This window comes from Carettochelys insculpta, chromosome 6, assembly GCF_033958435.1.
Source record: "Carettochelys insculpta isolate YL-2023 chromosome 6, ASM3395843v1, whole genome shotgun sequence".
NCBI classification, from domain to species: Eukaryota; Metazoa; Chordata; order Testudines; family Carettochelyidae; genus Carettochelys; species Carettochelys insculpta.
Genome location: NC_134142.1, coordinates 100128379 through 100143809, shown reverse-complemented (window position 1 = coordinate 100143809; position 15431 = coordinate 100128379). Strand labels below are relative to the sequence as shown.

The 15431-nt window shown below is 39.0% G+C and overlaps 1 protein-coding gene across 2 annotated transcripts in view; it reads left to right on the top strand.

The window, feature by feature from the left end:
- NELL1 (neural EGFL like 1) overlaps positions 1 to 15431 on the top strand; it is a 465040-nt gene that overhangs the window by 202134 nt on the left and 247475 nt on the right. For both annotated transcript variants that reach the window (XM_074999016.1, XM_074999015.1), the window contains exon 13: positions 15075 to 15200. In XM_074999016.1, coding sequence (XP_074855117.1) covers positions 15075 to 15200 — 126 coding nt within the window. The remainder of the gene's footprint in view (positions 1 to 15074; positions 15201 to 15431) is intronic.

The window sequence follows — 15431 nt, the reverse complement described above, 5'->3', positions numbered from 1 at the left end:
AGCAGCTATTCTTATAATTCTAGGTTTCCTTTGCTTGGGCACTCGTAATTTTTAAAAGAAAAAAGCCTGAGATATAGGGGAGCCTTGCCTTTGAAGTTTCCCTTTTGAATCCCAGAGGGTTGGTGCTGTCTGTCACAAGCACTTTGCTCCATGAGTGGGCCTACTTGAGGAGTGAGGGAGTAGCCAACATGAGCAGGAGTATTGGCACTCTGGCCTTGGTAAAGCATGTATGAGGGAAGAGACATGACCGGTGGTGGGCATACTGCAAGCAATCGCTCAGACCCTTAGTGCTATTAGAGAAGAAATAGCAAAGAGCTGAGCATCCCAATTTAATGCTTTTTAACTATAGCAAAACTTTCACTCTGTTATCGAAGAGAAGAATTAAATTGCTAGTTCAGTTTCATAGCCCAAAGCAAACCAATTAAAATAAGATTTCTTACGAGGCACTGAGGCAAAAATGAGGGCAGGGGAAAAGTCGTATATGATCATCTGTTGGATAGGGTTTTTTCTTTGTGGTTTACAGCTCTTCTAGTTCAACTCACTTGAGATTTTGCCTAAGGTTAGTGCTGATGAGATCTGCAAAGCTAAAATGCCTGCTCTGGTAACCAGAGTTATAAATCACACTCGATTACCAAACTTTGTAGGCTGAGAAATCAATCTTCCATGTTTTGGTTATGCTGATTAAGCTAATGGTTGTAAGAAAGAAATTATTTTTTAAAATGTGAGAACATATTTGTGGACTCTAAGGTTAGTATTGTTATGCATGAGTAAATAACCTGGGTATATGGATTTAAAAATACATAAGTAAGATGGACTAGATTGTATTACAGGAACACAGCCCAGAAAAAGGGTTACAGTATTTTGCCCTGTGACATTCCACAAATGTTCCAGAGAGGGAGTTGTGGCTGAAGCACCTAAAATTCTGTCTGTGTTCCCTCTGTGTCTTGTTCTGGGGTGTGGCCTTTGGCAGTTGCCTTTCTGTCCTTAAATTAAAGAACTTGGCTGTTTTTGTTTTGGGTTTTGCTGCAGAGCTCTACGGTTGGTAGATGACCAACTGGGTAGATGTGAGTGATGATGTTTCTTGATGGGTGCTTGAAAAGACACAGAGTGTTGAGGGAACCTAGGTAGCATTGTGGAAGCCATAAATAGGAAAGAAAGGACACAACAAATGTATAGCAACATGAGACAATATTTCTCTATTAACTGCATGCTGTTTTACACTGAATGGATTGGTCATCAAGTAAATGAATTATTTCAGCAGCAAAGTAGTGGAGTATTAATTTTGTATGATGGGTTGCTATTAAAGTATCACATTTTTCATTTGTTATAAATGTATGCATTAGAAATGGCTATGAGATGTGATGCCAATGATTCTTCAGGGACTGCAAATATTCTTAGGCATGGCAAAGACAAAAAATATCACCGTTTTCATCACTATTTAATTTTTTAGAGAGCTACAGAGTCCTTCAAAATGCCACAGTAAAAGGTTGCCGGGGGCACAGGGATTCTAGATCAATTATATGGGCAGCCTGCTACAATTTATCATTTGAAGATAGCATCTATGTGGATTTGAAAGAGTGAGCTAGTCAATATCACAGGACATAGATAGAAGGACACAGACAAGGTAAGAGTATTAGAGATAAAAATAGAGCAGTGCAGCAAAAATTGTGGGGGGATGGGATAACATAAATGCTGATGGAGCCAGGTATTTTAATGTAATTGCTTTAGATATAGCTGTGTTGGGAAAGAATTATTCATTTTGAATATAATAATCCATTGTTCATCCAGATCCATTAGTAAAATCAGATAGACTGGAAAAGAAAAAGTATGTATTAGTTAAATGAAAATGGATATAATTATTTTAATGTATGTAGCTTGCTTAACTAATGTTGGTGAATGAAAGAGCTTACAAAATCTCAGTAGGAATCCCCTAAAATCTGTAAGAACTCTTTGAGAGGGTTAATAAAAATATGACAAATTAGGTTGTAAAACTATTAGATAAGTCCTTCACAGTTCTTGTTTCATTACTGCTATTTGAGACCCATAAAGAGGTTTATAATCAGTGTAAAAAAGGAAGAAAACAACGTTATCGAAGTCATGTATATAGTCAGTAAACCAGAGGCAATCTTTCTAGAGAAAAATAACTTAGATTGTAAGAGTAAGGTGATTATTATACAGGTTTGTTTTCTAATGGGTTGCAACATATTTGGGAGCGGTAGTACTGTACTTTTTATCTGAGGCGGACATATCATGAAACCTTTTATAATAGCTAGATTTAGATGATATCTGAAATATAAAGAGCCGGCAAAGAAGAGAAATAGCAAAAAAAGTGGCATTAAAATGCTAAGGCAGAGAAGTCTGGTTGGATTTATTAGATATAACTCTCCTTCCTTCTATTCCTGTGGTAATTTGTTGTCATGGGTGCTAGCCAGGGAAAGGTGGTTAATGCCCTCAATGTTCCAGAGAGGCAAATTGTTGTCCTGAGGAGCACCATTTAAATAATTGAAAAACTCTTTATAGACTATTCACATTTTTGTTGATTTTAGTATATTAATTCATTGTATGAGTATGGGATATATCAGATACACTTCATCCAAGAAATAGTGGGAGAATAGTTTGTGTGTTGATTCTAATCTTTAGAACTTTTAGTTGGGCAGATTCATCCTTTCTCAAAGAGCTCATCTACATATATATCCCACTGCAGTAGTTATGGTCACATGAGCACTCCCCTTGTTGTGTTTAGGGATGATGGTGGGTGTTACCCGAAATCTGAGATGGTTGGACCTCACTCTGTGTAGTCTGGTGATCCCAAACCTTCTCTACCTCAGGGAAGACACAATGGAAACTATGTGAGAGTAGCCTGCTATGTCTAGATTACAGTGATTTGTTGACAGAAGGTTTAGTTGGAAGATATTTTCCGACAAAACTTCTGTTGACAGATCACCGCCAAACTGCCAAGTGGATCGCAGGAGTGATTCTCTCTGTCAATAGAGAGCAGCTGGGCTGTCTGGCTGTTCTATCGGCAAAACAGCCAACAGGTAGCACAGCAGACAGGGCTGCATGGTGTCCCAGACACTATATCTGTCAACAGAGGGCCCCCAGAATGTCCAGGCTGTCTTTCTGTTGACAGATTTCTGTAGACACAAGTGTTATGCCTTGTGGGGAGTGGGATATGGCTGTCGACAAAAGTTCTGCATTCTGTCGATTTACTGTTAACAGAATACCTTGGAAATCTGGATGCTCCCTGGGTTTTGTTGAGAAAATTCTCTTGTGTAGACATAGCTCAGAGTTGTCTTATTTCTGTGGCCCTCTTGTGCAGGATGGCAGGATCCAGCTGCTGTCTGATGGGGTATCTGATAAGTTGTCAGGAGTTGTCTCTGTTCAACAACATTTTCTTCTCCAGCAGGAAATATGTCATAGGTTTTTGCCTAGTTGTCTTTACACCAACCAGCATGTCCATCAGAATTATTTATTTGAGAATTCATACGCAAATGGCAAAAACTTTAAATAATTCTGGTCTGTTTAAAAGGACACTGATACATACCTATGTGGATAACCTAATCTTAGAACAAATATATAAGTGTAATGACTGAGAATATAACATTCATTATAGAAGAGTGTGCCATGTGTGGAAGGAAAATATTTTGTGCCACCTTTTAAGACAAACTCTCAATGGACTGTATAACAGGGAAGCTAGTAGCATTTGAGGCTACTTGTCACACAGGTTTCTTTCTGATTATATTTTTATTTTACATGTTTTTTTAAATGCATCTGATCCTTTTACTGTGTTAATCTTTACTCCTCCATTTGAATCTAGCCCTTTGCCCATTATTTTATACTTGGCAGTGATGTCAGGTATGTTATTTTCCTGCAAAGGGAGGCAGGAGTAGGTGGAGGGTTTCTGACTGCATCATCAGAATGCTACCTTCTGGACGTGGAATCTGAATTAATCAGCTTTGATATTAAATGCCTGGGTGAAGTAGTGGGGGCTTTACATGCCACCAAGCTCCATTGTAAAGCCTTGTCCAAAGACACAGTTTCTTTGCCAAGAACGGGTTTGGTCTGCAAAGCGCTGAGAGCCCACAACTCTTATTGGGCCTGATTGAGTTAAATCTAGTAATTCAGGAATAACTCCATTTTTAGTTCATGGAATTACACTGGTGTAAATGGAATCTGACTCGGAGCCATTAGTTATGCTGTTGTTGAGGAGTGCTGAAGACGATGCAAGGCCCCCTTTTACTCTCCTGATTTTGGGACTAAGTATTGGGTCAGTCTCCTGGTATAAATTAGGCTGTAACCTGTGGCAGCTGCCAACAGTCTGTTATTGCAGCTGACTACTGAAGAGCAGACCCAGTTACTGCCCTAATCCCCAGTCATGTCTTGTCTAACAGCCTCGAACAGTGATGGTAGAAGGGGCAATATAGTACTCATACACATCCAGAAATTCCTCGTTACAAGGGTGATTCTCTGGGTTTAGGGCTGAGTTGCTCTGGTAGAACAGCGCATAGCAGCCAAAGCTGGCTCAGGAGCCATTAAAGGAGTATGAGTTTAGTATACTCACTACTTTAGCAGCTCATACTCAATCACAAGAAAAAATACTTCTTTCATTACTGTGGCATTTTGCCACACAACTTTTGGAAAAGGCAGTTAAATAGTGGCTTTGAAAAGAAGACTTCACACCCACTCAAATCCACCATTTAGTAACCTTTTGTATTGTGCTATTACATACTCATGGCACACTTCCAAAGAGCAGTTTAAAAAAGTAAAATGCTGAATAACAGTGGGTTGTTGTTGCTATTATTATATTTAACAAAAAACAGGTAGTCTTGATTTCTTTTAGTCAGTTGCTGTATTTTTGAGCAAATGGCTGAGTGTGTCCTGTTCACTGAAACCTTTTCCCCTGCAGTGTTTCCATCCTGTTTCTTGTTATTTTTAATCTGCCTTCTCTAAGCTGCATTACCGTATGTGAATTCTAGCTGCATGTTTTAAAATTAATTTATTTGTAACTGTCATCACTGCCTTATGAATAACTTATCAACCAACCCCGGGAGCTATAGTGGCAAATATGTTTAAAAAATATAGGAGTAAGAATATTTTCCATTAATGCATTTATCAAACAGATGCAGCTATTTAATTAGGGCTAAGAAAAGATTTCATTATATTAATGCCACTTTTCCCACAAATATCTAACATTACTTGATTTTTGTTTTTTAAATAGTGTGGCAGCATACCAACTAATCGTAATTCTTTTATGACAACAAGTCCGACTTATGTAACCCTATATGTCTAGAAACGTCAAATACAGCCCCTTAATAACGTACCCTTGGCTTGACACATGGTCGGTGCAAAGGAATGTCTATGCTAAGACTTGGGTTGTGGAGAGCTTTATAGGTTAAAAAACAAAGAACCAAAACAACCACCCCACAGTGGAGCATAACTAGATTAATGGTTGGTGTATCTGAGCTTGAAATTAAGTTGTAAGAACATTAACAAAAGAGTGGGGATGTGGAGAAGTGAGCACATGGTGTACTCTGGCAATATTCTGAACGTGATATATACCAAATTCACCATGTCGGAACATATTTTAGCAAGCAGAGGCTTTGTAAGAATGGCTGGTTGCTGGACTGTTCCAAAATGTACTAGAGAAAATAACACCAATGAAGGGTCCTGGGGAACCTTATAGACTAACAGAAAAGTTTTGAGCATGAGCTTTCGTGAGCACAGACTCACTTCATCAGATGCTGGTCTTGGAAATCTGCAGGGCCAGGTATAAATAAGCCAGAGCAATTTATACCTGGCCCTGTAGATTTCTGAGACCAGCATCTGATGAAGTGAGTCTGTGCTCACGAAAGCTCATGCTCAAAACTTTTCTGTTAGTCTATAAGGTGCCACAGGACCCTTCGTTGCTGTTAAACATCCAGACTAACACAGCGACCCCTCCGACAGAGAAAATAAGTACTTTAGGAATATCAGAAGTCAACCTTGAAGACAAAAGGTCATCTGTAAAAGTTAGCCAGCAAGTACTTGTGTTCCATATATCTAATACGTTAAAAAAGTCAGTCCCAACAGATTAAAATTAGACTTTACACTTTCAAAATAGCTGTAACAAAACGTTCTTTGCTCCAGCAGGGAGACGACACTTATGTGTACATGGCTGGAAAGGTTGAAGAGATCAACAGAGAATAAGAATATGCCGGTCTGATGTATCAAACCTCTAATTCAAATTCTTCAGCCAAAGCTATTTTTGATTTTGCTTCTTGAATGAATGTAAAAGGGACACATATTGCCTGTACTATAGAGATCCATGTGCCTGTCTGAAGCATCAGGGCTCCTAAAAGTTCCTGTGTGGATGGGATATTTCCAAACAACTCATACCACAGGGCTTTCCAGCCTCAGTTTAGTCCTCATAGGAGTTGGAACTGTAGTCATTGCAGAATTCTGCAATTGTTGCACTTAGAGCTATAGTAAAATTGCAATTTCCCCAGGCACTGGGAAGATTAGGAAGTCTATATGATCATGTGTAGCTAAAATGCAAGGCATTTTTGTATTGTTTGCAGAGGGACAAGCCCTTGGAGGACTTATATTAAATCTTTCATTTATCTGATCCAAATCCAGATGTGAGTCTCTAACTAGGTGTAATTTTCGCTAAGTATTATAATTTAATATTTATGTTGCAGTTGCTTTTCTTTTTGGGACTAAAGGTATGTCTGCATTACGCAGCTTATAGCGACAAGGCTGTGTTGCACAAAGTCATCATCTTTGAGCACTGTTGGTCAGCCCTTTTGCCAACAAAATACTTCCACCTCCTATAAGCGGGTTTCACAACGTTGGCAGGAGCCACATTCAGATTTTGACTTGCCACTGCAAAACTGTTGTTGTTTGTGGGGGTTTTATTAAACATGTGTGAACAAAAAAGTTTTATAGCTCTAGTGTGAGTGTAGCCATACCTTACGAGGGAGAGGAAGGATAATTTAATTCACTTTCTTTCATCTGTAAGAGGTAGGTTACTCTAACTAAAGCTTAGCCTGCACTTGAAGTTTTGCTAGTATAACCAGTTCAGGTACAGGTGTGATTCTTCTTTTAATTAGTACAGTTATACTGGAAATGTATGTATGTATGTGTGTATGTAGTAATACAGATGAAAAGATGACATGCCAATATAGCTTATTCTTCTGCTTGTATGGAAATAACTTTACGGATATAAAGTACTTTTAATACTGATATATTTGCCGCCACCTGAAGGGATTATGTTTATTTGAATCCGCTGATATAGTTAAAGCACTACAACTTCTAGTGCAGCAAAGCTTACTTCCTTTCGTTTCTTTTGAGGCTTGTTTACTTTAAGAATGTCTGCCCTGTCACAACTACCTAAATTTTAACTTAATAAGCTTTTTATAATTTAATTATAGTTTTATTTTGTTTTAGGATTGTGATTAGTCATTTGAAGCATTCAAATAGAGACTGACAAAATACTAGTAGAAATAGGTAGATTTTGAGACAGAATTTGGAGACAAAAGGCCATGGGGAAATAAGTCTCTCAGGCCTGGGACCCATTGGAGCAGCATGGAAAGAACACAGAATTCTGACTGGGAGAAGATGGAGTAACTAGGAACCGTTAGACATGACAGACAAGAAGTAGAAAGGGTAGAATGATGGATAACATCAAAGATGAGGCATGAATATGTTAGGAGGCCAGTAGAACAAGAATATTCTATTTGGATTTTTACCTCCCTATCAATTTAGGTTGTTTGGAATTCCAGGATACCTTTTATGTTCCATTGTTTAGAATTTTTGTGTGTGTGTTAGCATCAGGCTTTCAGTGTGCATTAAGATCTGCTTTGGGCCTTTCAGGAGCTTACCATTGAGGCTGTTAGGAGGAGCTTACCACTGAGGCTGTTCCTACTGGTGGGAGGAAGTCCTGGGTCATTTAGATCAGGCACAGCATATGTCTTAAAAACACCACACACCATTTTTTTCTTCTAGCGCATAACAGGAAACATCAGTTTCTGGTTTCAGGGATGAGGAACAGAGATATTGGAGTAGGGAAGTGGAAGAAGAGTTGTGGGATGTTCCCCTCAAACTGTTTGCAGTTTAAGATTAAATTTGGCACAATGTGATCCCAAAATAAAAAGCAAATAGGTTTTGAGATGATTTTTTTTAATGATAGCATTTGATTATGAAATTAAGCCCAGCAGGTAGAAAGATCCTGCATAGACTTCCGAAGAAATCAGTACTGTTCTGAAACACTTTGTAAAAAAAAAAAATATATATGTGTATATATATATATCTATATCTATATATATATATATATATATATATATGTATATATATGTATATTTATATTTTATATAATATATATATATATATATATATATATATATATATATATATATATATATAGGTACATAGATGCTACTGTTTCCCATTAGATAAGCACTGGAATCTCAAACAACTAGTGATGACATTGACCCTGTCAAAGAAGGTTATTTTAAAATGCATGCAATTACCAATGGGTCATTTGAATTGTTTTGCCTACAAGGTTATTCTGACAGGCTGCATATTTTCATTACATGTAGCAGCATCAAAGGTGGGTGGGGAAGAGCCACATCATTTCATTACAGAACTGAGAATCTGAAGAGGAAGATCTGGACAATTTTTTTCCTCTTTCTTTTAATTGCTAATGCTTTTACAACGTGGAGGGGGCAGCCTGAGCCTCCCCTTAGTGACAAGACTGAAGGGAATTGCTCTGCACATCACTATACACAGAGGTTCATATTCTGTGTCTGCTTCCTTAGTTGCTGATGTGGCTAACGTAATGAAAATAGTCAAATCATCCCTAGGAATAAGAGACACAAACGCCATCTCAGTAACAAGAGTTTCACCCACTTTACGTTAAGGATGAATCTGGCTGGATATGATTAAAAACAGCAGGGAAACTGCATGAAGAATATTACTGTAGCCTGTGTGAAACATATATTTGTGGAAATATGTCTCCAGAGTGGAACTCTGCGAGGGGAAAGTAAAGACCCATGTGGCCAAACCCACATGTTGAAGAGGACTAACAGGCTACATCTCCTAATTTGCTTCCAGTCCCAGCATATAAGGCATCACCATGTCTATACAGTTTCCTTAGCTCCCCAACACACTGGGGCTGAGGATTCATTCCTTGAGTCCCACTGTGTTTTAGCACATTTGCAGGTGAGGAAGAACCCTAAGAGTGAGCAGAGTTGCTTTTTTCAGCAAACAGGTAATAATATTTTTGAGCCAGAAATGTAGCAGGGTATGTACCTGCTCGGTATGTTAATTTATCTTGCTTGTTTTTCTCTTGGAGCATGCTTGGTTTTTCAGGGGTTAGTTCTGAATTTGTTTGCTTTCCCTACTATATGGAGTACTTATCTTAAATGGCTTTTCACCAACTTTTAGCTGAATTGAATGTGCTTACATGACGTACATTTAATAACTCAATAGTATTAGAATTTATATACATGTCATTTCTACAGTAATAAAACTCATTGTCCCTTGACCCCCTAATGTTCTCCTGACTCCTTCCCTGCTTTATCAGTGTTGATGTTAAAGAGGGTTTTACAAGAATAAGGTCATCCATGGTGATATTTTCTGGCCTTTTTAAAACATTAGGAATGATTAGACTGTGGCTCTTCAACATCAAGCTGATAGAGGACTGTCCTGTGCTGGCCACAAGGAAAACAGAGAGACAGATCCTCTTCTAGTGCAAATTGGGGCAGCCCAAAAGAGGTCAATGAATTTATGCTGCTTTGGATGTTCGAGGAATCATCTCCAAAATTAATACTTCTGTTTCCATTTTTATTATTAATTTTGCCTTTCTGACGAGCTGAATCCCATTTTAGGAGCAACCCCATGTGGTCTGCCAACATCAAATGTTGTACTAAGAAGCATTTGTCACAGTCAATAAAACCTATTTATGTGACTATTAAGCAAACACTTTGAACCTAGTAAGCATATAACCGTCCTTTCCTTATAAAACCAGACTATAACCCATAATGCAGTGATCCTCACTATAAAGCTCTAGCCCAAAAGTGTCTGTGTTATCAAAAAAGCAGCCCTGTAGCACATCAAAGACTAACAAAATATTCTTTATTAGGTGATGAGATTTTGTGGGACAGACTCACTTCCTCAGAAAGCTCATCCCAGGAAAGCTCATGAGCTAATAAATAATATTGTTATCTTAAAAGGTGCTACAGGACTGGGTTGTTTTTTTTTGTTTTGTTTTGGGTTTTTTTTGTTTGTTTCATGGAGATGCAGCCTAGCACCTCTTTGTTATTGTAGAGAACTACTTTATGCAGATGGAAGTTGGTAATATGTGAAGGATCATTATGCTGTGTCAAGTTTAATTTTAAAGACCATACATATACCTTTTTCTAAAAGAAAAACAAACTGCTTCATGAGCCAAGAGAGAAACATAAGTCATGTATTTTTATCACCTCAAAAGACCACCAGAAGATGAGCTCTGGTATTTCAAATGTGACAAGCAATCTGTACGCATGAATCACAATTTGAGTTCTATTACACCCATGCTGGTACATACTACGGTGTGTTTCATAGACAATACTCTAACAATGTCAAGTAAAAACCCAAAGCTTAGTGTTGTGGATTGCTAGTACTAAAAAGGACTTTGACAAAAAATTGTCACCTAAACAAATGGCCCTGGCACTGCTCTCCAGACTTTGTCCCAGCAAAATACTGTCGCCAACTTGTGCCATCTAATCGCTATCCCTTAAACATAGCAACACACAGATTAGGTTTAAGTATTACAAGAGGAGTCCAGAATATAAAGGGCTGAAGGCTGTAGCTCAGTTATTTAATGCTTATTAATTTCTAATAAAATCTTTAAGGATCTGGAAGATTGTGGGGTTCCAGGGGTGGCAGGATCCAAGTTATTAAGTTCAGTATCTGGGTGGGAGTCCTGGTGTGCACAATGAATAGATTCTCACTGAGGGCAAAGCAAAGTTTTAACAACTTTTATGAACACACTTAGTAAAGGGACACAAACCTCATAAAAAGACCGTATAAACACAGAGCTAAAGTAATGTCTTGTACCATTACTTGTACTTACTTACTAACACCCTTTCTTGGGTTCTGGTGACAAGAGACAAACTGCTCTCTCTTTGGCATGGTAAGTGATGGCCCTTATCTAGATCAGCCAACATCCATCCTTCGTCCTTCTCCCCCTGCCAAATCTTACATGGTAGTCTGGCCTATTACAAGGCCTATCCTGAATATTCAATATGGACAAAGGAGACTAGACAATTTGAACTGCCTTATCCCAATAATATTGGAGTTTCTTTGTCCTACTGATTAGTATATTATTAATGTCAACTAATTATATATATCAACTCATTACCAAGGAGACTTCATGGGTAATCATTTGCCAACGTTTTATCCTAAAATAGCTAAGGATAATATTAGTTAATTATTCTTGTGACTACTTGGTATCGTTATGCACAAACTTCCCCGTAAAACATGCAATTCACTGTTCCCCAAGTCTCAGGTTAACTGTTCGGCCATTTACCTGTGCAGAATGTACAGGCCTCAAAGTTGTATGATAGCAACTTAATTCTTATGAGATACAGGGCACCTAATACAGCTGTATGCTAACTTCTTAGATAGTGGCTGATATGATACACGTTGGTTGTTCCTTTGTGTTACTGGCAATTAAAATAAAATGCTACAGCTAGATTTATGGGTTACCAGGTGACTCTATGGCGTATAAGATGAAAACGCACAAGATGAATTTGATGATGGGCCTGTGTTGAGTGTTGGAAGAGGGCTTCTGGTCACTCCTTACACCTCTTTTGCCAAACTGCAATTCAGAAAATCTTTTTACTACTTGAAGAGAAACACTGCTCTGGCGAACTGATAACGAAATCAACTTTTGAAATTGTCTCCTTTATGAGTTTAACAGGATCAAGTCACTGCTAGATATTTTCCATGGGATTGTATATTTCGTTTTAACCAGTTGTAACTTGGAAACAGCCTTAGTTATTTCTTCAGAAAGGAGGGGATAGCACTTTTCTTATGAATCAAATTATTAATTTCTCCATTTTCAAAAAATAACAATAGCTTCTTTTTACTTTTGGGTCATTTTTTCCCAAATACTTTCTTATTAAAGTTAGAGACAAATGTGGGTAATTAAATTTGCATTATGATATTCTTGCATTTGTTTTCAGCCATCCTTCCCTTCCCTCATATGCCTGAAAACTATCAGACATGCAAAAGCAGAATTCCTCGCAGCTATTAATGAAAATCGTGTTTAAAAAGAAGCCACAAGTGGAGCAGTGTAAATACACATAAGTATCTTGATGGGTCCCAGGTTGCCATGGCATGCAATAGTGTTATAAATAGATGCGTGGTGTTGGCGGGGATTTCTTGGCATGGGGCTTTTGTATCCTGCTGCTTTTGACATTTTTGTTAAGAGACTCAGTCTTTAGAAACAACGTGAATGAGGGCAGCTCAAGGTGTCTGTAATGGGTTGTGAAGTCCTTTGCTGTCAGGTTGTCATTTCAAATTCAGCCCAGTTTGGTAGTTATCAGTAGTCATTGCCAATTACCTGCTGTTTGGTGGCCAGTATGAAATTATTTAGTTGTCCTAGTCTAGTTCCTAGTGCAGGGGTCGGCAACCTGTAGCTCTGGAGCTGCATGTGGCTCTTTAAGGAGACATTTGCAGCTCTGGATGCTGCCACCACTGACTCCTCTGGAGCTCCCTGCCCTGCCATCATGGAAACATTAGAACTAAATTAACTTGGTTTAATGGCTGGCAGGAGGGGTCCAGCTGTTAAACCAACTGAATTTAGTTCTATTATTTCAGTGGCAGCAGGGCAAGGAGCCACAGAGGAGTCAGCAGCAGCAGTGTTCAGAGCTGCAATGACTCCATTCAGGCCTGAGAAGAGAGCAGTAGGGCCTCACATTGGCCAGCTCCCTCCTTTTCCCAGTGCAGATCAGTGGAGCTGGGTACTGAGAGGGAAGGGGAAAGCGGAACAAGCAAGGAGTGATGGAGGGGCCTCAGAGCTCACCTGAGGTGGGCTCCCTGCTCCACCGGCAGCGCATGAGGCAGGGAGGAGCTGGGGCATGCTGCTGCCACCTGATGGGCAGGCAGGGAGCTGGTCCTGGGTCTTGTGCAGAGCAGGTCCTGTATCTAACCACCACTCCTGGGAGTGTGGAAACTCAGGCTGCCTTGAATCAGCAGCAGTGTCAGTTCCTAGGACACCGAGCATGACTGGCGCTTCAGCTCTGGCTGGGACAGTGGGCATAACATTGAGTGCCATCTGCAGGGAACTTGCTGCCCAGTTCTTCCTCAGCATGGAGGATTGAGGCAAACATTGCACTTTCCTGCTTATCCCCAGGTGTAGTGTTTTCCTTTTCCTCATTTGCTTTCCAATCCAGGGGTGAAAGTAAATTAAAATTTCTAACTGGTACAAATCATTGTGTGTGTGCTATTTATAAAACAGAGGCTACAAAAAGTATGGTTTAACATTTTTTATTAAGGACTGTCATATTCACATCATTGTAGCTCTTGAAGTCTTGATTTTTGTAACTAAATTTGAAAAAATGGCTCCTCTTGCTATTTTGGTTGCAGACCCTTGTCTTGGTGGACTGCCGTCTAATAGCCTAGAAACCAGCACAATTAGTATGTTTGTTGCAATTCTCAGCACAAAGCCAGGGACCATAGTAGCACGGAAACTGAACAGCTTTCTCACCCTTGCAAGTTCTTTCGGACCAGAGTTCCAAGTGTGAAGAAGGCTGTGAGGAAGCTTGCAGTGTTGCTGTCTGATTTGTGTCTGTACAGTGGAGATTTAAAAAAAAAAAAAAAAGACTTCAGTCTCTGGTGCTTCTGTCAGTTTAATTTCTTGGGCATGGACATTCAATAAAATAACTTCGAAGGAGAATGTAATAAGAAAAATAGTTTTGAGTCTCCATTCACTTACACTGGCATACATAAATCAAGAGTAAATCTTGGAAGTCAATAGAGTTACTTCATATAAAACTGGAATTAGTGAGAAGAAAATCAGTCCCAATCAGAAAAAGTCATTGTTCAGGCCTAAAATAGAGACATACCTTATATTTTGGGGTAAAAGATTGCATCTAAGTGAGCTTTATAATATATAATTAATGGCAGTTTCAATTCTCCTTCTCAGGCAACAAAAATTGTTTTGAGTGTTGGCCTTGAAATAGATATTATGATCTACTAATAAATAGATTTGAAGGGGAGGTCCATGCCCATGTTAAATCTGCTTTGGCCTGTTATGATAAGGCAAACCAGATGAAACCCTGGCTTAAATGGCCATTTGAGATTCCTTCTTGTGTAGGAGTTTTATTCAGTGACACGGAGCTGAAGCTACTGTCTCACTTCTACCTACCTTCTTGTACCCAAGGCACAGGGATGTATCAGGGGAGTGGAGGCATAAGCACTGTTTGGCTAGTGACCTTAGGCTGCTTAGTAGCTGTTGCAGTTTGTGCAAATTAGCAACTTGCAAAATCAGAGCACATCTGTGCTGCATAACAAATGCTACTATTTCCTGTATGTCCGGCTTTACTCCTGACTGATACGCTGCAATACGTACTACACCGAGTATCATTGTACATGGAGACACTGCATCTTCATATTCTAGTTTCTTTCTGATGGCAAAATTAAAGTTGTATGTTATATTGTTTGGGAAGTAGTTCCTAAACAATTTATTTCCTGGTTCTTCTTACTTTGTGATTATTTTTGTTATAATGTGAACGTAGTCCAAGAAAAATATGGGGGGGGAAACTTCAGTATTTCCTGCTTTTCCAGCATTTATCTTTACAGTTTAGAAGTACACAGCAGAAGGAAGATGCTGTGTTGCAGCAGGCTTACCTCCTGTTTAGGAAAGATTTTTGGTTGTAAATTTACACTAGTATTTTAATAATAGGGTTTACCATATTTCCTTTTTTTTTTTTTTTTGCAGTTCTTTTGGGGCTTGGAATTGGAATTACTCTTCTCATTTTAATATTGAATCACTGTGAGCATTTAAGTGTGCAACTCACTTTATTCCTGCTGTCTTTCTTCCTCCTCAGATATTGATGAGTGTGCTGCTAAGATGCATTATTGTCATGCCAATACTGTGTGTGTGAATCTGCCGGGATCATATCGTTGTGACTGTGTCCCAGGATACATCCGCGTAGATGATTTTTCATGTTCAGGTGAGCTTTTCACATCTTTGTAATAGCACCACGGTACTCTTTCTTGTGTATTGACTGACCAAATTATAGTTGGCCCTCTGCAGATGTGCAAGTGAGTGAGGACGCACCAAGAACCTTCCTTCTTCTGAACAACTTTTAGGTACAGAATGACCTACAGGCACTGTGTGAGGTTAAAACCATCAGACTGGGGTTCTGCCTCAGACTAATGAAAGTGGCAGTATGGCATCTGTC